Consider the following 17137-nt stretch of genomic DNA (forward strand, 5'->3'; position numbering starts at 1 on the left):
GTGGCTCAAGAGCCCAAGTCTGAGCCCCTGCGCGCCAAGGCTGCGTGGGCGGGCACCTATTTTTCGGAGAAGCCATAGTGCGCCTCTGCCCGCCTCCCCCGACCCTGGCCTCCAGCTCTTCACTTTCTGCCCAGGCAGCGGGGAGGTGGGAGCGGGGGGGTGAGGACGGAGGCGGGGAGAGAAACCCAGACTGGTCCCCCACCCCCCGCTTCCTGCTCGGCCGCCGCCGATTGGCCAGAGCAATCCCCTGGAATGTGAACGACACTTTAAAAGTGCGCGGCTCCTCCGCCTCGCCAGCCACTGCTCCCGAACCTGGCAGTGCTTTCGGGGCTCCTGCGAGCTGTCCCGGCGTAGCCTCCAACTCCTGCCTCGGACCTGTTGGGCACACCACCCGCGCCAGCGCCTCTCCAGGCCTCTCCGCGGGTCGCTGCTCCCGGCGCCGCCACTCTGCCGCTGCACCGGCGTCCACACAGGTAAGCGCACCCCGCGGCCGCGGAGGACCGATGCTCCTCCGACCTTGGCCATGACCCTCGAGCTTGAGGCTTCCGACAGCCCCTCCGGAGCCTCTCAGATCTCACTCATACTCCTTGGTTTTCCCCTTTCTGGTCCTCCGGGCCGCTGGGGTACTCCGGGGGAGGGCTCCGGAGCCATCCTCTCCTGCCTTTGGGGTTCACGACTGAATTCCACTCAGGACCCTCAACATTTTCTTCTATTCTCCAAGCCAACTGTAAACTCTTACATCGATTTTCATGTAAAAAAGTCTACTTTTTCCTTGTTGCTCCCCCAAACAAATCTCCTTGTTCAGCTGTCTACCCTGGACTTCCCAAGGAAAAGCCCCCAGATTGTTGGTCATTGTTCCCTATACTTAAAAATCACAATCTCCTGTCCCATCCGTCTCGTTTTCTTCGTGATGCCCTCTGAAAAGTAAATTCTGTAGTCCGTCATCCCAGCAAATGCGAGACCAAAGAGGGGAACCCCAGGGCCTTGGCCCTAAGCCCAGTTGCCAGTTTTCGCCCACCTTCTTGGCTTGGCTGGTCCCTGACCTTGGACTCTGTGCTTTCTGCTGCAGGCTCCTCTGCTGGGCACAAACCAGCTCCACCATGAGGCTGGCCTGGGGACTCGGTGTCCTGCTCCTGTTGCATGTGTGTGGCACCAACCGTATTCCAGGTGCGTCTGTGGAATACGTTTAGAGGGAGGAGGGCAGAGGAGGAGGTGCTGTTTACCCCAGGTGTGCCTGCTGTAATGCCAGGCCAAGTTTGAGCACTTAGGGTTGTCCTCCTGTGTGCTAGCTGCCAGCTGTTTTAACCCTGAACCCTATTAAACAACCGAATACAGCCCTCTTCTCTTATGGGTTAATTCAGCTCTCTCTGGTTGCCAGGAGTTTTTACTCTGGCCCCACCCTCCAAAGCTGACGCCCCCACCCGCAACCCTGATCCCAGCCAAGAAAGCTCACTGTGTATCCTGCTCCTGTCTCACAGAGTCTGGGGGAGACAACGGTGTGTTTGACATCTTTGAACTCACTGGGGCTGCCCGCAAGGGCTCTGGGCGTCGACTGGTGAAGGGCCCTGACCCTTCCAGCCCAGCTTTCCGCATTGAGGATGCCAACCTGATCCCCCCTGTGCCTGATGACAAGTTCCAAGATCTAGTGGATGCTGTGCGTGCAGAGAAAGGTTTCCTGCTCCTGGCCTCTCTGAGGCAGATGAAGAAGACCCGGGGCACACTGCTGGCCTTGGAGCGGAAAGACCACTCTGGCCAGATCTTCAGCGTGGTCTCTAATGGCAAGGCGGGCACCCTGGACCTGAGCCTGACCGTGCAGGGGAAGCAGCAGGTGGTGTCAGTGGAAGACGTACTCCTGGCAACTGGCCAGTGGAAGAGCATCACCCTGTTTGTGCAGGAGGATAGGGCCCAGCTATACATCGACTGTGAGAAGATGGAGAATGCTGAGCTGGACGTCCCCATCCAAAGCATCTTTACCAGGGACCTGGCCAGCATTGCAAGACTCCGTATCGCAAAGGGAGGTGCCAACGACGATTTCCAGGTGAGATCTCTTCTCTGAGCTGCTAGTTCATGGCATTGTCTGCTAGCCAATTGACCTGTCAGGCGGGCTGTGGCAGACAAGGGGAAAGGCTTCCAGGACGGGAAATATTGTCTATAGAGTAAATAGTGGTTCTCAAACTGTAGGGGGCATCAGAATCATCTGGAGGAGTTTCAGACTCATTTGGTCTGGGGTGGGAGTTGAGAATTTGCATTTCTAACAAGTTCCTGGTGATGTTGATCCTGGTAGTTTGAGAACCACACTTTGAAAACCTTAATTAAAGAAGAAATGTTTTTTTCTTTAACAGCAGCCTATTCAAACCTTATATACTCCTTATGTTCATCTCAGGAAAATAACTATTTCAAATGCATTCCACCAATTTTAATATTGCTTGAAACTTTTTGTATGGGCAGAATAAAGACCACTTTGCTGTTTGATTTCTCCTGGGGATGCAGCCAGTGCCAAATAAAAAGTTAAAACAGAAGGTGTGGCTATCTGCTGCAGCTTCTTCCTTGCCCTAACTTCTAGATCTTTGCAACTATGGCTTTGAAACTCCCACATTTAACCCTTTGACACTGGAGAGTGTCATATCCTCCAGGCTTAGTATCAGATTCCATTTCCTGTTTTCCCAAGTAGGCTGATAACTGGATTCTTTGTAAAATACTGAAGACTTGGCAGAAGACACAATCAAAATTTTGAAGTTGTTTGGCAATTTATATTGGTGGCTTGTTTTGACATAATGATAGTAAATGGAGCTCTTTTAAACTTTTAGAACATCTGTTGTGTGCTTTTGCTAGCATAGACAGCTCCCCTACTCCGACAACATCCTACAAGTAGTGTGTATCCTCTACCCACAGGGGGTGCTGCAGAATGTGAGGTTTGTGTTTGGGACCACACCAGAAGACATCCTTAGGAACAAAGGCTGCTCCAGCTGTGAGTACCCTTCTATTTTTAGGGCATATGGGGAAAGCAAGGGAGGAGTTCCACCCAGAACAAGCTGAGAAACCTAAGCAATGGTGGCTGTATATCAATTATTGGTGGCTGTATATCAATTATCCCTGGGTAATATAGTTAAAAGGCTGTACACGTGACCTAAAAAGGTATTACACGTACACATTCATCCCCTCCACCTGAACCCTTCACTCAAAATGGTATGTCTTTTATAACTAAGAACTCTAGGGATTGGCTGTGAGAGCATCTGTTAGATCTTCCTTTTTTTTTTTTTTTCATTTCTTTTGTTTCTCTGCAGCTACTAATGTCCTCCTCACCCTCGACAACAATGTGGTGAATGGTTCCAGCCCTGCTATCCGCACTAACTACATTGGCCACAAAACAAAAGATCTGCAAGCCATCTGCGGCATCTCCTGTGCTGAGCTGTCCAACATGGTCCTGGAGCTCAGGGGCCTGCGCACCATCGTGACCACACTTCAGGACAGCATCCGCAAAGTGGTCAGTGGCCTCTGCAGTCGGCCTGTAGCATGAGCCTTAGAAGGTTTAGCACATGATCCCGGATGACTAATGATCTTTCTCCCTCTCTTAGACTGAAGAGAACAAAGAGTTGGCCATTGAACTAAGGAGACCTCCCCTCTGCTATCACAACGGCATTCAGTATAGGAATAATGATGAATGGACTGTTGATAGCTGCACTGAGTGTTATTGTCAGGTAAGGGGTCTTTATAAACTAAAATAAGAACTGATGGCATGTATTTGAAGTCACAGTCTCTGGGGAAATACTCAAATGGCCATTTGTTTGATAGCCTGATACCAAAGTAGATTTTTTTTTAGAAATGCAATTATAACATATAAATTCTTCTTTAAACTCTTAGAAAGGTTTTCAAGTCCTAATTGTAGCCTAGGATAAGTATCTAAGAGAACAAATCTGCTAAGACATCTGAATTATTTACCTGCTTTAACTCAAAGGCTAAGTGTTGAGTGTCAGGTAAATAAAGCCTTATTGGAACATTACTTTTTTATTCCCAACCCTGATTTATATTCAGCTATGACACAAAGGTTCTTTTAATACAGTCCTGATTATTGTTCAGCTCACTTAACCCCGCATTGTTAAGACATACCTATCTATTTAGCTCAAATGGCACTGCCTGCAGTGTGTGCTTCACCCTAGCTCTGCCGTAGGTTACTGGCAGATGAGTTTGGGAGTCTACCTGGTTCACAGAGCAAAGTCTAACTTAAATACTAAACATGAATTGCTGGATTTGGGTGACAACTTCATTAAATTCTCATTCATCTCCAATATAATTTAAAGCCAGATCTACAGATGAGGAAAAAAATGCTCATAGATCTTATTTTCCCCCTGAAGATAACATACAAATTTAAAAATTCCAGCTGAGTTTTGAGTTCTGTTTCAAACACAGCTTAATATATTTGACCCATGATGTTTGGTGGTTCCCTTGAATAAATTCTTCATGCTGTAACTTTTACCTTTGACTGAATAGAAATTAAGAAAAGCTCTCTAAAGAATGAGTGACAAGTCACTGGCACTAGAATTATCTCTATGATAAGGGTAACCATAAACAAATATTCTATTAAAGTATTGCAATAAAGAATTTACAGCCCTGATCAGGTTTCAGCTCATAATTTCAATATTATAGTATGTAAAATTCTGTTTGCAATTTGCTTAGTAGTCTTTGTCCCCCTCACTATTTCCCTGCAGAACTCAGTTACCATCTGCAAAAAAGTGTCTTGCCCAATTATGCCCTGCTCCAATGCCACAGTGCCTGATGGAGAATGCTGCCCACGGTGTTGGCGTAAGTTCCTAAAACTGCATTCCATTCTTTGGTGACTAGGTCGGTTCTACATATATACTAGACAACACTGGAACCCACTCCCATCCTCATTGTGTGCTCTCATTCAGCTTGCAGCAGCAGCTGATTAATTGACGACTTATCTGCTATATAAAGCCCAAACTCCATAATGACTAAATCTCAGTTACCCAGTTGGAAAATGGTATAGGTGATAATGACCTTGGTATAGCTTGCTGATTCTGGGTTTATGTTTTGAAGAAAGGAGATATGAGTTTGTAGCAGTAATAGCTCTGTCGACTGTGCCAAAGATATCGATAGACTTATGGTGCAAGCAATGGACTTAATTGGGCCTGAAATTTTTTCCCATTTTATCTGTAGGGATCCCAGGAGGCCTGACAGAATAACAGCAGTTTGGATTTCAAGGCACTAAAAGAAATAAGGCACTATATTGTTCCATGGTTCCCTGTCCTTGGTTTTTGTTGTCAGTATAAATTAATCACTCTGCTGAGACAATGTTTCATGTAGTGGGTACAAATCATAAAAAATAATTCATCACAAATAAGATAAGAAAAACCGGGAAAGCCCTTGTCCTTCTCTCTCTCACACACACACTCACAAACTGGCCACAGTGTAGAATAACACATCCCATCCAAGGATCATGTCAGAGATACTGGCATGGTAATGATAATTTGTATATCTATTTCTGTTCAGCATTCACTTGAGATGTGGGTTGAAGGAAACAAAGCTAGCTGGGGGCTATAAGAGATCTGAACTTGAACCAGGGATTGTAAGGAAAACTCCTGCCTGATGGCAAAAGCAAGCAAGTTCTCTTTCTGATGCGGATAGTTGTGATTGCAGTCATGGTGCCTGGGAAGATGGTAAACAAGTACATCTTCCTCTTTTGTGCAGAGAAGGCCCAAAATGCTGGGCTGAAAGGTGCAACAAGCTAATTAACCTCATGCTTTAGTTGGAGGCAGAGCCAACTGCTGTTTAGCTGCCTTCAAGCAGACCTGCCAAATACATGTTTGTAACTCCTCAGAAAGTTAGAAGTGACTCTTAAGCTACAGCACTCAAGTATTCTTGGAAGCCTGAAACTGGAAATGCCTACCCAAATATCTCAAGGCAGTAAAGAATAACTCATTTGACATGCTGAGAGAGGAGAAAGATAGAAGCCATGAGTAGGAAAACATACACTGTAAGATGACTCAGCAGGGCTGACCTGGCCTCCAGCCTAAGAAATGCAGTGCTTTTCATCTTCTGGCAGGGGAAAAAACATCTTGAACAGAGCATTCTATGAAATAGCTTGTTTTAATGATAGTGCACTAAAGGAGCCTCCATTCTCTTCCAGCCAGTGATTCTGCAGATGACGGCTGGTCTCCATGGTCCGAGTGGACCTCCTGCTCCATGACATGTGGCAATGGAATCCAGCAGCGTGGCCGCTCCTGCGACAGCCTCAACAATCGATGTGAGGGCTCCTCGGTTCAGACACGGACCTGCCACATTCAGGAGTGTGATAAGAGATGTAAGCATCTTGGCCACTTAGGAATGTGAAGAACTGACCTGTCCCTGTGATCATCATATGCCCCACAGCATTAGGGTAAAGAGGACATGTTCTAGAATTACTAGATCCAAATCCCAATTGTACCACTTATCAGTGCAACCTAGAGCAAACCTACCTTCTCTGGGGCTCTATCCTTACCTGTAAAGTGAGGATACTAATAGTATTTCATAGGGGCATTTCAAGGATTATATTTAGATAGTGCATATAAAGCAGTTAGTATAAAACTTGGTTCATGGTCAGCACCCTGTAAATGTTTGTTACTGTATTAACAGCAACCCACAAACACAGCTAACCATCGTCTTTCCTCTGTTAGAAAACATCCCCTGTTGACATTTGGACATATGCCACAAGCCAATTTCTACTGCACACTGGGCTTAGTTGCCATTAACTATGTCTAGAAAATTTTTCTCTACAATCCTGAGAAAGGTTTCTATTTGGCTAACTCTGAATCAACACCATTTGTGACCATCATTTCTGTACTCTAGTTAAACAGGATGGTGGCTGGAGCCACTGGTCCCCATGGTCATCTTGTTCAGTGACATGTGGTGATGGTGTTATCACAAGGATCCGGCTCTGCAACTCTCCCAGCCCCCAGATGAATGGGAAACCATGCCAAGGTGAAGCTCGGGAGACCAAGGCCTGCAAGAAAGACGCCTGCCCAAGTAAGTGTGAGCCCCGCTGTAGGGTTGGTTCTCTGGCAGTTGAGACCTGCAGTTCAGAGGGTCATGGAGGGGAAAGATGACTAGAGAAACAAACAGAAGCAAAATCCTGCATGTTCAGCAGCTTCCTTTAATGGAAAACAGAAAACAAACCGTTTGAAACTCACCCTCTTCCCAAATACTTTGTCTCCATGTGTTAGGTTAGCAGAGATTTCCTGAACAGGCTTAGAACAAGACTCTTCTATGAAAGATAACATTTGTGGAAACTGACCTATTCTTTGTGGTTCATTTTCTTTCAGTCAATGGAGGCTGGGGTCCCTGGTCACCATGGGACATCTGTTCTGTCACATGTGGAGGAGGTGTGCAGCAACGTAGCCGGCTTTGCAACGACCCCACACCCCAGTTTGGAGGCAAGGACTGTATTGGTGATGTGACAGAAAACCAGATCTGCAACAAGCAGGACTGTCCAATTGGTGAGCTATGGAGCCCTGGGGAAAAAACACCCTTAAGGAGCTTTCTATTTAACTGAATGTCATAGTAAACATTCAAGGTGGTTCCAGCTTTGAATGGTCCTGAGTGATCTGATTACTCTAAAGTGCAGATAGACAATATAACCAAAAGATAATATCAGTTACATAGACCCTATAATATCTCACGCCATATTGTTTTTTAAGTGACCAGCGTGGCAGTAACTGCAGCTTAGACCAACCATTTACCTGTTTCTCTTGCTGTGTCTCAGATGGATGTCTGTCCAACCCCTGCTTTGCTGGTACCAACTGCACCAGCTATCCCGATGGCAGCTGGAAATGTGGTGCTTGTCCCCCTGGTTATAGTGGAAATGGCATCCAGTGCAAAGATGTTGATGAGGTGAGGAACTGGCAGTTCAGAGTTACCAGATCTAGGTTACCAGCCCATCCTAGCTATTTCCTTAGGGCAGTGTTTTCTAAACATTAAGCTAACTGTGACTTCTTCCATAGTGCAAAATGGTGCCTGATGCCTGTTTCCACCACAATGGAGAGCACAGGTGTGAGAACACAGACCCTGGCTATAACTGCCTGCCCTGCCCACCTCGCTTCACTGGCTCACAGCCCTTCGGTCGGGGTATCGAACATGCCACTGCCAACAAACAGGTACAGTAGACTAGGCTAGTAGACTAGAGTAGAGGAGCAGTGCCCTTTACCAGAACAACTAGGGAAGGAGGGATTCTAATTTCAGACCCATCATAAAACAATGGGAACAGGAGATGAATATATAATCTAGTTTTAGAAACATGACTAGAAAAAACATGGTAAATACTGCCAGGGAAAAAGTCCACCATATTCGAAAATGCTGCTCTGGAATATGTTGTGAGCAGATGGCCTTATAAATTCCTAGGTTCTGAGCCAGTTCAAGAAAAACAAACATAAAGCATAATATTGGCCTGTACCCTAGATGTCCTCAGAGGCTGAATTGGAAGTCATCCTCTTTCATGTGGAGCCTCTGTCTACTCAGATATAATAGAGATCTGGCCTTTTCTGGTTTCCATGGTATCTGGGGACTCTCACCATCTCTCACGTTAACATGAGGGTGTTGTACTCTCAGGTGTGCAAGCCCCGCAACCCCTGCACAGATGGGACACATAACTGCAACAAGAACGCCAAGTGCAACTACCTCGGTCATTACAGTGACCCCATGTACCGCTGCGAGTGCAAGCCCGGCTATGCTGGGAATGGCATCATCTGCGGGGAAGACACAGACCTCGATGGCTGGCCCAATGAAGACCTGATCTGTGTGGCAAATGCAACTTACCACTGCAAAAAGGTAAAAACCAGTTTCCTTTATGTGCCTTCATTAAAAAGTCAGCATTGCCTTATGAACAGAACATGCTGGGGAACTTTAATAAATGTTTAAAGTTTGAAAATAACTAAAAGATTAAATCGCCCAAAGGCAGAGTGGCAGGAATTCTCATTAGTATTAAACCACGTGATGCCAACAGCATGAACAGGGTGGGTCCTTTTAAAGCAATCATTCCATTGTTGATTTCTTTTGTTCACTACTCTACCAGATACCAACAGAATATGATTTGTGTTCACGGCATCTATAAAGCCTGGACAGTTTATACAAATTCTACATATATAGACTCAAGAAACAGTTTAACTTTTTACCTACCCATAAAAAGTATACTCTGTTACGGAGCAGCATTCATTGTTTTTTGTTTAAAATGTCTGGGTAAACTCCCACATGTGAGAGAGGTGAGCAGAGGGAATGCAAAGTATAGCTATAATGTGTGACTTCTCTTTCCTAGGATAATTGCCCCAACCTTCCCAATTCAGGGCAGGAGGACTATGACAAAGATGGAATTGGAGATGCCTGTGATGATGATGATGACAATGATAAAATTCCAGATGACAGGGTAAAAACAAAATGTTTTCCAGTTTCCCTTCATCTTTTGTATTCAGCAACAGCCTACTGGCCTAAAACATTTTAGGATTCAAGAACATTGCAAGGTTATAGGGAAAATATATACCAAACTGATATATTAGATTATTAGAAATTATTCATTGTGTTTCATTAGTTTGAGGGCAAAGATACTTCTAAGAGAATGAGGATTTTGTTTTTCAACACAACCTTTTTTACCCCATTTGAGCAAGAAATCACAATGTATAAATACACGACACTTTGTTTCCTAGCTTTGTTTTAAATCAAGTTAAAGTAAAATTTACTTTAGGTATACTGAGAACCGAGATATTATATTTTATATTTCAATGACTTGTAACTGACAGGAATCTATTTTTCATTCATTATGTTCTGGCATTTAACTTTTGCAGTGAGCATTGTATAATGGGTACCTAGAAATTATTGCAGATTTTTGTAGTTTGAGATTGGAGCTGGTTTCACTGGCAATGTTGTAAAGGGCTCCATTTCTTCTCTTTGCAGGACAACTGTCCATTCCATTACAACCCAGCCCAGTATGACTATGATAGAGATGATGTAGGGGACCGCTGTGACAACTGCCCCTACAACCACAACCCAGATCAGGCTGACACAGACAACAATGGGGAAGGAGATGCCTGTGCTGCAGATATTGACGGGGATGGTAAGGCCTCCCCTGACTGCAGCAGGCCCATCGGTGGTTGTGAACTTGCTCAGCCTTCAAATTACTTCTCTCTAGCCCTGGCCTTTAATATGCAGTTTAGCTGAAACAGTCAAGGCTTTGAGGTTCCAGCTCTGATTTGTTTCCTGTTCTTTGCAGGTATCCTCAATGAAAGAGACAACTGCCAGTATGTGTACAATGTTGACCAGAGGGATACTGATATGGATGGGGTTGGAGATCAGTGTGATAACTGCCCCCTGGAACACAATCCAGATCAGGTAGGCAGGCTCCTTTCAGCATCTTTCAGTGAAGTGTTGGAATATCCCTTTTGAGGTCTTTAAAGAATGAGTTAAATAGAATTGAAACACTTTTAATTAGCTTGCTTCTCAGTGTTCTTATAGCCAATTGCAATATTTTCATGTAAATAGCTCACCTGATGTGAGCTCCTTGCAAATAGTCCAAATGATCTGTAGCATGAGGATCTTGAATCTTAATTTTGTCTTCCACAAGAAGGTCTATTTCACTAGCTCTACATCCCCTATCATTGAGTCTAATTAAGTAAATTATACTAAGCAGGAAGTTATGACTGACAACTGTACAATATTATTAATCATAGGTAAGACTAAGAACTGGAGGACATATCCTTAAGCAAAACTAACAACAATTTTCATTGATAATGATATAATTTGGCTATAAATCATCAAACTAAAAGTACTTCCAAAACCTGGAGAAATCCTGTTTATCTGTTTTTCTTCAAAAGTGTTTGGCATTTCAAATGGATCATTCTCCACCCATGCTAGGGAGTGTTAGAAATAAAAATTACCCATAACAGGTCCCATGTCTGAAAGTATTTCTTTTTTATGTAATTGCCCATTATTATTTTCTAGGGATGAAAGTGAAAACAGTGTTTTTCCCCTAAAAAATATTCTACTGGAAGTTTAGAAAATAACTGTGTAAAATCAGGAATTTTTTATATGGTTCAAGAAATTTAAAATCCAGCTTCTCCCTCCTAATATTTTCTTTTGTGAGTTTCTGTTAAAGGAAAAGCAACAGGATGAATAGCTTTTGGCCATAACTGTGAAGTTTCAGTGATCTGAGGTAGCTCTGCTGATCAAATGGCATTGAGAGCCATGTATTTTTAGTTTGAGTCTTAGCATAAATTAAACGTCTTCAACTCATTACATGAGTGTTTGATTTCTCAGATTTTAAGGAAATGTATAACAAAATTCAAGCGTTATGTCAAAATCTTATTAGTAAATAACAAATAATGACAAGAAAAATTCCAATTTGTGTATAAACAGTCCTTAAACATCCATGCATATTGAATAATGTTAAAGTACCCTGAGAAAAATAATTTTGAAAAAATTTAGTGTTGACTTTACCTGCACCAAGTGACAATCCTTAAAGATGATGTGACAATCTTGAAATACCTTAAAAAAAAAAAAAACAAAGTAATTGATCCTTAACATACATATTAGAGTGTGCACAGATGGGATATATAGAAAACAGTATCATTAAGTTGGCATGTCAGCAATTTTACAATTAAATACTTCAATGGAAAATAACAAAATTTACCCATAGGATTTTTTTTTTTTTTTTTTACATGGGCAGGCACCGGGAATCGAACCCAGGTCCTCGGGCATGGCAGGCAAGCATTCTTACCTGCTGAGCCACCGTGGCCCACCCCATAGGATTTCATTTAACATTAAGATACAAGCAATTAACATGCATTCTATCCTTCATGATTAAATAACTAATTTTATTTAGAAAGTTTTATTTTTTGAAGAAAACTCTTAAGTCTCCCTTTTCAAATTTTCATATGCAAAAAAAAGAAAAAACTTATCAGATGTAAATGTTAATATTACTATCTTTGTGTAATACTATATAAATTGACATGAAACCTCACTGACCATATCGAATTTTGGATAATTTTCCCTATTGTCAGAGCATATCTTCAACATTAATGATTTATGTTTCAATTTACCCTCCTTTTATTTCTCCTCTTTCAGCTGGACTCTGACTCAGACCTCATTGGAGATACCTGTGACAACAATCAGGATATTGATGAAGATGGCCACCAGAACAACCTGGACAACTGTCCCTACGTGCCCAATGCCAACCAGGCCGACCATGACAAAGATGGCAAGGGTGATGCCTGTGACCACGATGATGACAATGATGGGATTCCTGATGACAGGGACAATTGCAGGCTCGTGCCCAATCCTGACCAGAAGGATTCTGATGGTGAGTCAGCTGAGCCACTTTTTTTTCTTTTTTAGGGGGGGAGGTTGCCTGGTCTGAGAATTCTACCACTGAACCACCCGTGCCATTTTTTAAGAGCATAAATGAAACCAAGTGGCTATCTAGATTCTGGCAATTAAAATGAAGTGAATGCACTTGAAAGGATGAGGAGACTACATGTCAACTTTGACACAGTGGTGAATTTCTGACACCAGTAATAACAGCAGTTCAGAGTTTCACTGAACTCGTGCCTTTTTGACCTTAGGTGATGGGCGAGGTGATGCTTGCAAAGATGATTTTGACCATGACAGTGTGCCAGACATTGATGATATCTGCCCTGAGAATGTTGATATCAGTGCGACCGATTTCCGCCGATTCCAGATGATTCCTCTAGATCCCAAAGGAACATCCCAAAATGATCCTAACTGGGTTGTGCGCCATCAGGGTAAAGAACTCGTCCAGACTGTCAACTGTGATCCTGGGCTTGCTGTTGGTGAGTCTTGAGTTCTTAAGCCAAAAGGCTAATGGATATGTGGGGGGAAAAACAGATATAAAACCTGGCAGTTGCATGTGTCTTTAGCATGGTCTAAATGAACTAAGGATGCCTTAAAATATAACAGAAACCTTCCGAAGGCTGCAGGTTTTTAACCTGCCATCTGACCTCCTCTCCCAGGTTATGATGAATTCAATGCTGTGGACTTCAGTGGCACGTTCTTCATCAACACTGAGAGGGATGATGACTATGCCGGATTTGTGTTTGGCTACCAGTCCAGCAGCCGCTTCTATGTTGTGATGTGGAAGCAGGTCACCCAGTCCTACTGGGACACTAACCCCACGAGGGCTCAGGGGTACTCAGGCCTTTCTGTGAAAGTTGTGAACTCCACCACGGGGCCTGGTGAACACCTGCGGAATGCTCTGTGGCACACAGGAAACACCCCTGGCCAGGTAAGAAATAGTGCCCTAAAGAAGGAGAATTGAAAGGTTCTGGATTAGCCCTGGGGGTGCTGTGTTTTAGCTACAACTGCCAACAGGGCATCCTAGATATAAAGATTCCAGCCAAGGGTTAGTTAACCTTCAGATCCAAAGGCAGTTTCAGTAAATTAAAATGAAGCTGAATGCATTTGAGAGGATGGTTCTCCAAACAAAAAAGCATCTTTCCCTCTTCCCTTTCTGCTTTATATATATATGTACTTTAAAGGCACACATTATGTGAAGGAGGTGTTGGAAAAAATTTTCTGCATTGCAGCCCTCTAATTTAGGTCAATACCTTTGAAATATGTATTTGTTATGGAGTGAAATACAAGTTTTCTTATGATGCACCTCTGTTTCAACATTTTCTTCTTCCTTTTCTTTAGGTGCGTACCCTGTGGCATGACCCTCGTCACACTGGCTGGAAAGATTTCACCGCCTACAGATGGCGTCTCAGCCACAGGCCAAAGACAGGCTTCATTAGGTATGACTGCACTGACTAAATTTTACTTACTGTGATGCTTATGGGTTCTGGTGAGGAGAAGACCAAAAAGTAGGGGTGTTACTGAGAAGATTTTTTTTTTCCTGCAGAGTGGTGATGTATGAAGGAAAGAAAATCATGGCTGATTCAGGACCTATCTACGACAGAACCTATGCTGGTGGAAGACTAGGGTTGTTTGTCTTCTCTCAAGAAATGGTGTTCTTCTCTGACCTGAAATATGAATGCAGAGGTAGGAGCAATATTACCAGTTAATGTGCAATTGACATCTCTTACCTTGAGAATGTCAATTATGGATAGGTCTGATTTAAAGATACAGAGTTATTTATGTTTTGCTTTTGAGGATACAATGATAAAAATGAAATAATGCCTATCAAGTATGGCTTATGAAATCCTGATTCGTTATTAACAATATTAAGTTGCTTAGCAATCTCTTTTTCATCAACAGTGAAAAGATAAACTGCAGTCACACCCCTATAGATTGATACCTTTCTTTAAAATATTGCATGTTCATATCTCTTTAAACACTGCTTTAAGATTTATTCATGCCATTACAGCACAAAGTATTTGTCTTTCACAACCATTCCCCTTGTACAAAGAGAAGTATTGTCTGTATATTGGCATGTTAAATTAATTTTCACTATAAACCTTAGCCTTTATTCTCCATTCATTTTCCCTCTGATTACTTGAGTAACCTGAGTCCAGCATCAGGCCCACCACCAAATAAGTGCATAATAAATGTTTACTAGGCTAAGGCCTGGGGCCTGCAAGATCAATCTGAACAAAGAAAGATGGTTGACTTTACTCAAATAATGCATAAATTATGATAAAATCTTGAGTCCACATTTTCAAAATAAAACTTCCTAAACTTTTACTTTGAAGTGCTTAGAAAGCACAGCATAAGTTCTAGAAGATTATGTCATGACAGTTTCCCTAGCATCAATTTCACCTAGTCAAATTAAATGTTAATGTGCTTGAATAGTCTTAAATTATGCTTTTTTCATTATAAAATTAAAGATATACCTTGATTGTTAATTAACTGATATTAAGATGAAAAGGCCATTATGAGTTGTTTTTTTTTTTAATTTACTTAACAGATTCCTAATCATCGAACTGTTGATCGGAAGACTGATCATAACCAATGCTAATGTTGCACCTTCTGGCACCATGGGCTTGAGAAAAACCCAGGATTGCTCCTCCTTGCCTTCCTCTTTTCTCTGCTTGCATCAGCGTGGACTCCTAGAACATGTGACCTGCCTCAAGAAAATGCAATTTTCAAAAATAGACTTAGCCTTTAGCCTCCACTGAATGAGAAGACATCTTCCAAGAATATAAACAATAACTGTTGCTTTGCTTTTGAAAAAGCAAAAGCATCTCCTAGTTTCGGATGGAAAGGTGCCTGCTCTTCTCTGATTCTGTCACAGGACAGGATGCTATTGTGAGGCCATTTCTCAGCAGTGGACTCAGAAGCATTTTCAGCACGTGAGAGAAGGGAGGACTCATTAGAATCAGCAAACAAAACCATCCCTGACTTATTCCCTCAGGAATAGGGGGAGCAAGGGCCATAGCACTGTGGGGGTGGGTAGGGGCAGGGGCAGGGTATGTACCCGAGAGACAATTGTATGAAGAAAATAAGGAGAAAATGTTACATATTCGGTACTAAATCATTTTCAGGGGATTGAAAAACTATTGCTGGATTTCATGATGCTAACCCATTGTTAGCTGATTATCCCATGTTAATAGGCACTTAAATAGAATATGGGAAGGGAAGGGAAAGGCTGGCTTCTGGACTTCTTCCCTGCTCCCCAACCCTTACTATCATCTGTAGTGGCCAGAATAGGGGCTCAGAATTAAACCAGTGTAAGGCAGTGCTAGCTGCCATTGTCTGGTTACATTGAAATTGCTGGTTTTATTCCAGATGTAGCTTGTGCAGATGTAGCAGGAAATAGGAAAACCTACCATCTCAGTGAGCACACGCTGCTCCCCAAAGGAGTGGCAGCGTGCTTCTATTTTTATGGTTAGAAAGGCACAAAATTATTATCAACTTAACTGAAACATTCCTTTTCTCTCTTTTTTTTTCCTGATTATCATGAACTTTTCCAATTCTCTCTTTTGAACTGTAGTTTTTTTTTTTAACAAATGCTTTACAATGTAGAATATTTATTTTTTACCTATTCTGGAGGATCTGACTGAAGGACTATTCATGGGATAAGAAGCATAAGGACTATCCGTATCATCTTTGTTACAAGTCTTTATGACTGTAAGATTGTAAATACAAATTATTTATTAACTCTGTTCTACCTGGAATTTAGGCTTCATATGAAAAGTTTCTGAGATCAGGTAGTTGAGATTTATCAGCAAATCTCCCCTAAGGATGGCACGAGAAAATGCAGCATCCAGGGCTGCTCACCACTTCGTGCTTAGAGTGGGATTCCTTTTTTTCTTTGTTTTTTTATATCTTTCCAAGTTGAATTAGTTGGTTGTACATTTGCAAGTATTTTTAGATTGCAAAGAAAGCCATGAGGCCTTTACATACTGTTTTACCCCTATCCCTTGTGCCTATTTCCAGGGAGAAAAAAAGCATATTACTTTTTTTTTTCATTTTTCCAAAAAAGAAAAAAATGACAAAGGTGAAACTTATATACAAATATTACCTCATTTGTTGTGTGACTGAGACAAAGAATTTTGGGATCAAGCAGAAAGAGTTTAAGTGTCTAACAAACTTAAAGCTACTGTAGTACCTAAAATAGTCAATGTTGTACATAGTATAAAAATTCTTTGCAGAAAAGTGTTCCCAATAAGGAAATAGCATTGAAATGTTATATGTAATTTCTGAGAGTTATTTTTTCTATCATCTTGTATGCCATTGCCTTATTTTTATAAATTATTTTCTCATTACCATTGGAATAGATATCCCAGATTGTGTAGATATGCTATTTAAATAATTTATCAGGAAATACTGCCAGTAGAGTTAGTATTTCTATTTTTATAAAATGTTTGCACACTGAACTGAAGAACTGTTGGTTTATCTCTTTCTTTGTTTGTTTCATTTTTTGTTTTTTGCTTTTTACCCCCCAGTTTTTACTATTTGCCAATACGTTTTTCTAGGAACGTGCTTTTTTTTTTTGTACACAATTTTATCCATTTTACATTCTAAAGCAGTGTAAGTTGTATTTACTGTTTCTTATGTACAAGGAATAACAATAAATCATACAGAAATTTATATTTATACTTACTGTATCCATGTTTATTTGTTCTTGACTGGCTTTTTTTATGAGGCATGGGTAAGTTCCATTCTTAAATCAATATCTCATATACAATAGGAAGTTAGAGTAAGT

At 42.0% G+C, this 17137-nt stretch overlaps 1 protein-coding gene across 2 annotated transcripts; it reads left to right on the top strand.

Annotated features, from left to right (window-relative positions):
- Positions 1 to 282: 282 nt before the first annotated feature.
- THBS1 (thrombospondin 1) lies at positions 283 to 17030 on the top strand. 2 transcript variants are annotated; one of them, XM_077127423.1, is made up of 22 exons: positions 283 to 473; positions 1070 to 1167; positions 1479 to 2038; positions 2893 to 2968; positions 3285 to 3484; positions 3576 to 3698; positions 4707 to 4800; positions 6146 to 6319; positions 6844 to 7020; positions 7317 to 7490; positions 7757 to 7884; positions 7995 to 8147; positions 8599 to 8817; positions 9302 to 9409; positions 9934 to 10093; positions 10250 to 10368; positions 12100 to 12334; positions 12597 to 12824; positions 13005 to 13276; positions 13687 to 13784; positions 13892 to 14031; positions 14897 to 17030. In XM_077127423.1, the coding sequence occupies exons 2-22, from the start codon at positions 1101 to 1103 to the stop codon at positions 14902 to 14904; spliced, it is 3513 nt and encodes a 1170-aa protein (XP_076983538.1). In that variant the 5' UTR covers positions 283 to 473; positions 1070 to 1100; the 3' UTR covers positions 14905 to 17030. The 2 variants fall into 2 exon arrangements, with proteins under 2 accessions (XP_076983538.1, XP_076983537.1); XM_077127422.1 differs by lacking the exon at positions 283 to 473 and having other exon boundaries at positions 588 to 1167.
- Positions 17031 to 17137: the final 107 nt, after the last annotated feature.

Source organism: Tamandua tetradactyla, chromosome 14 (genome assembly GCF_023851605.1).
Source record: "Tamandua tetradactyla isolate mTamTet1 chromosome 14, mTamTet1.pri, whole genome shotgun sequence".
Lineage (NCBI taxonomy): Eukaryota > Metazoa > Chordata > Mammalia > Pilosa > Myrmecophagidae > Tamandua > Tamandua tetradactyla.

What these genes read in the sequence shown, in the direction of transcription:
- THBS1 (XM_077127422.1), top strand. Translation starts at nt 954, where the DNA reads ATGCGAGACCAAAGAGGGGAACCCCAGGGCCTTGGCCCTAAGCCCAGT. An exon ending in GCACTGAGTGTTATTGTCAG is followed by an intron (nt 3,699 to 4,706) that starts GTAAGGGGTCTT and finishes ATTTCCCTGCAG; the next exon opens with AACTCAGTTACCATCTGCAA. An exon ending in AGTGCAAAGATGTTGATGAG is followed by an intron (nt 7,885 to 7,994) that starts GTGAGGAACTGG and finishes CTTCTTCCATAG; the next exon opens with TGCAAAATGGTGCCTGATGC.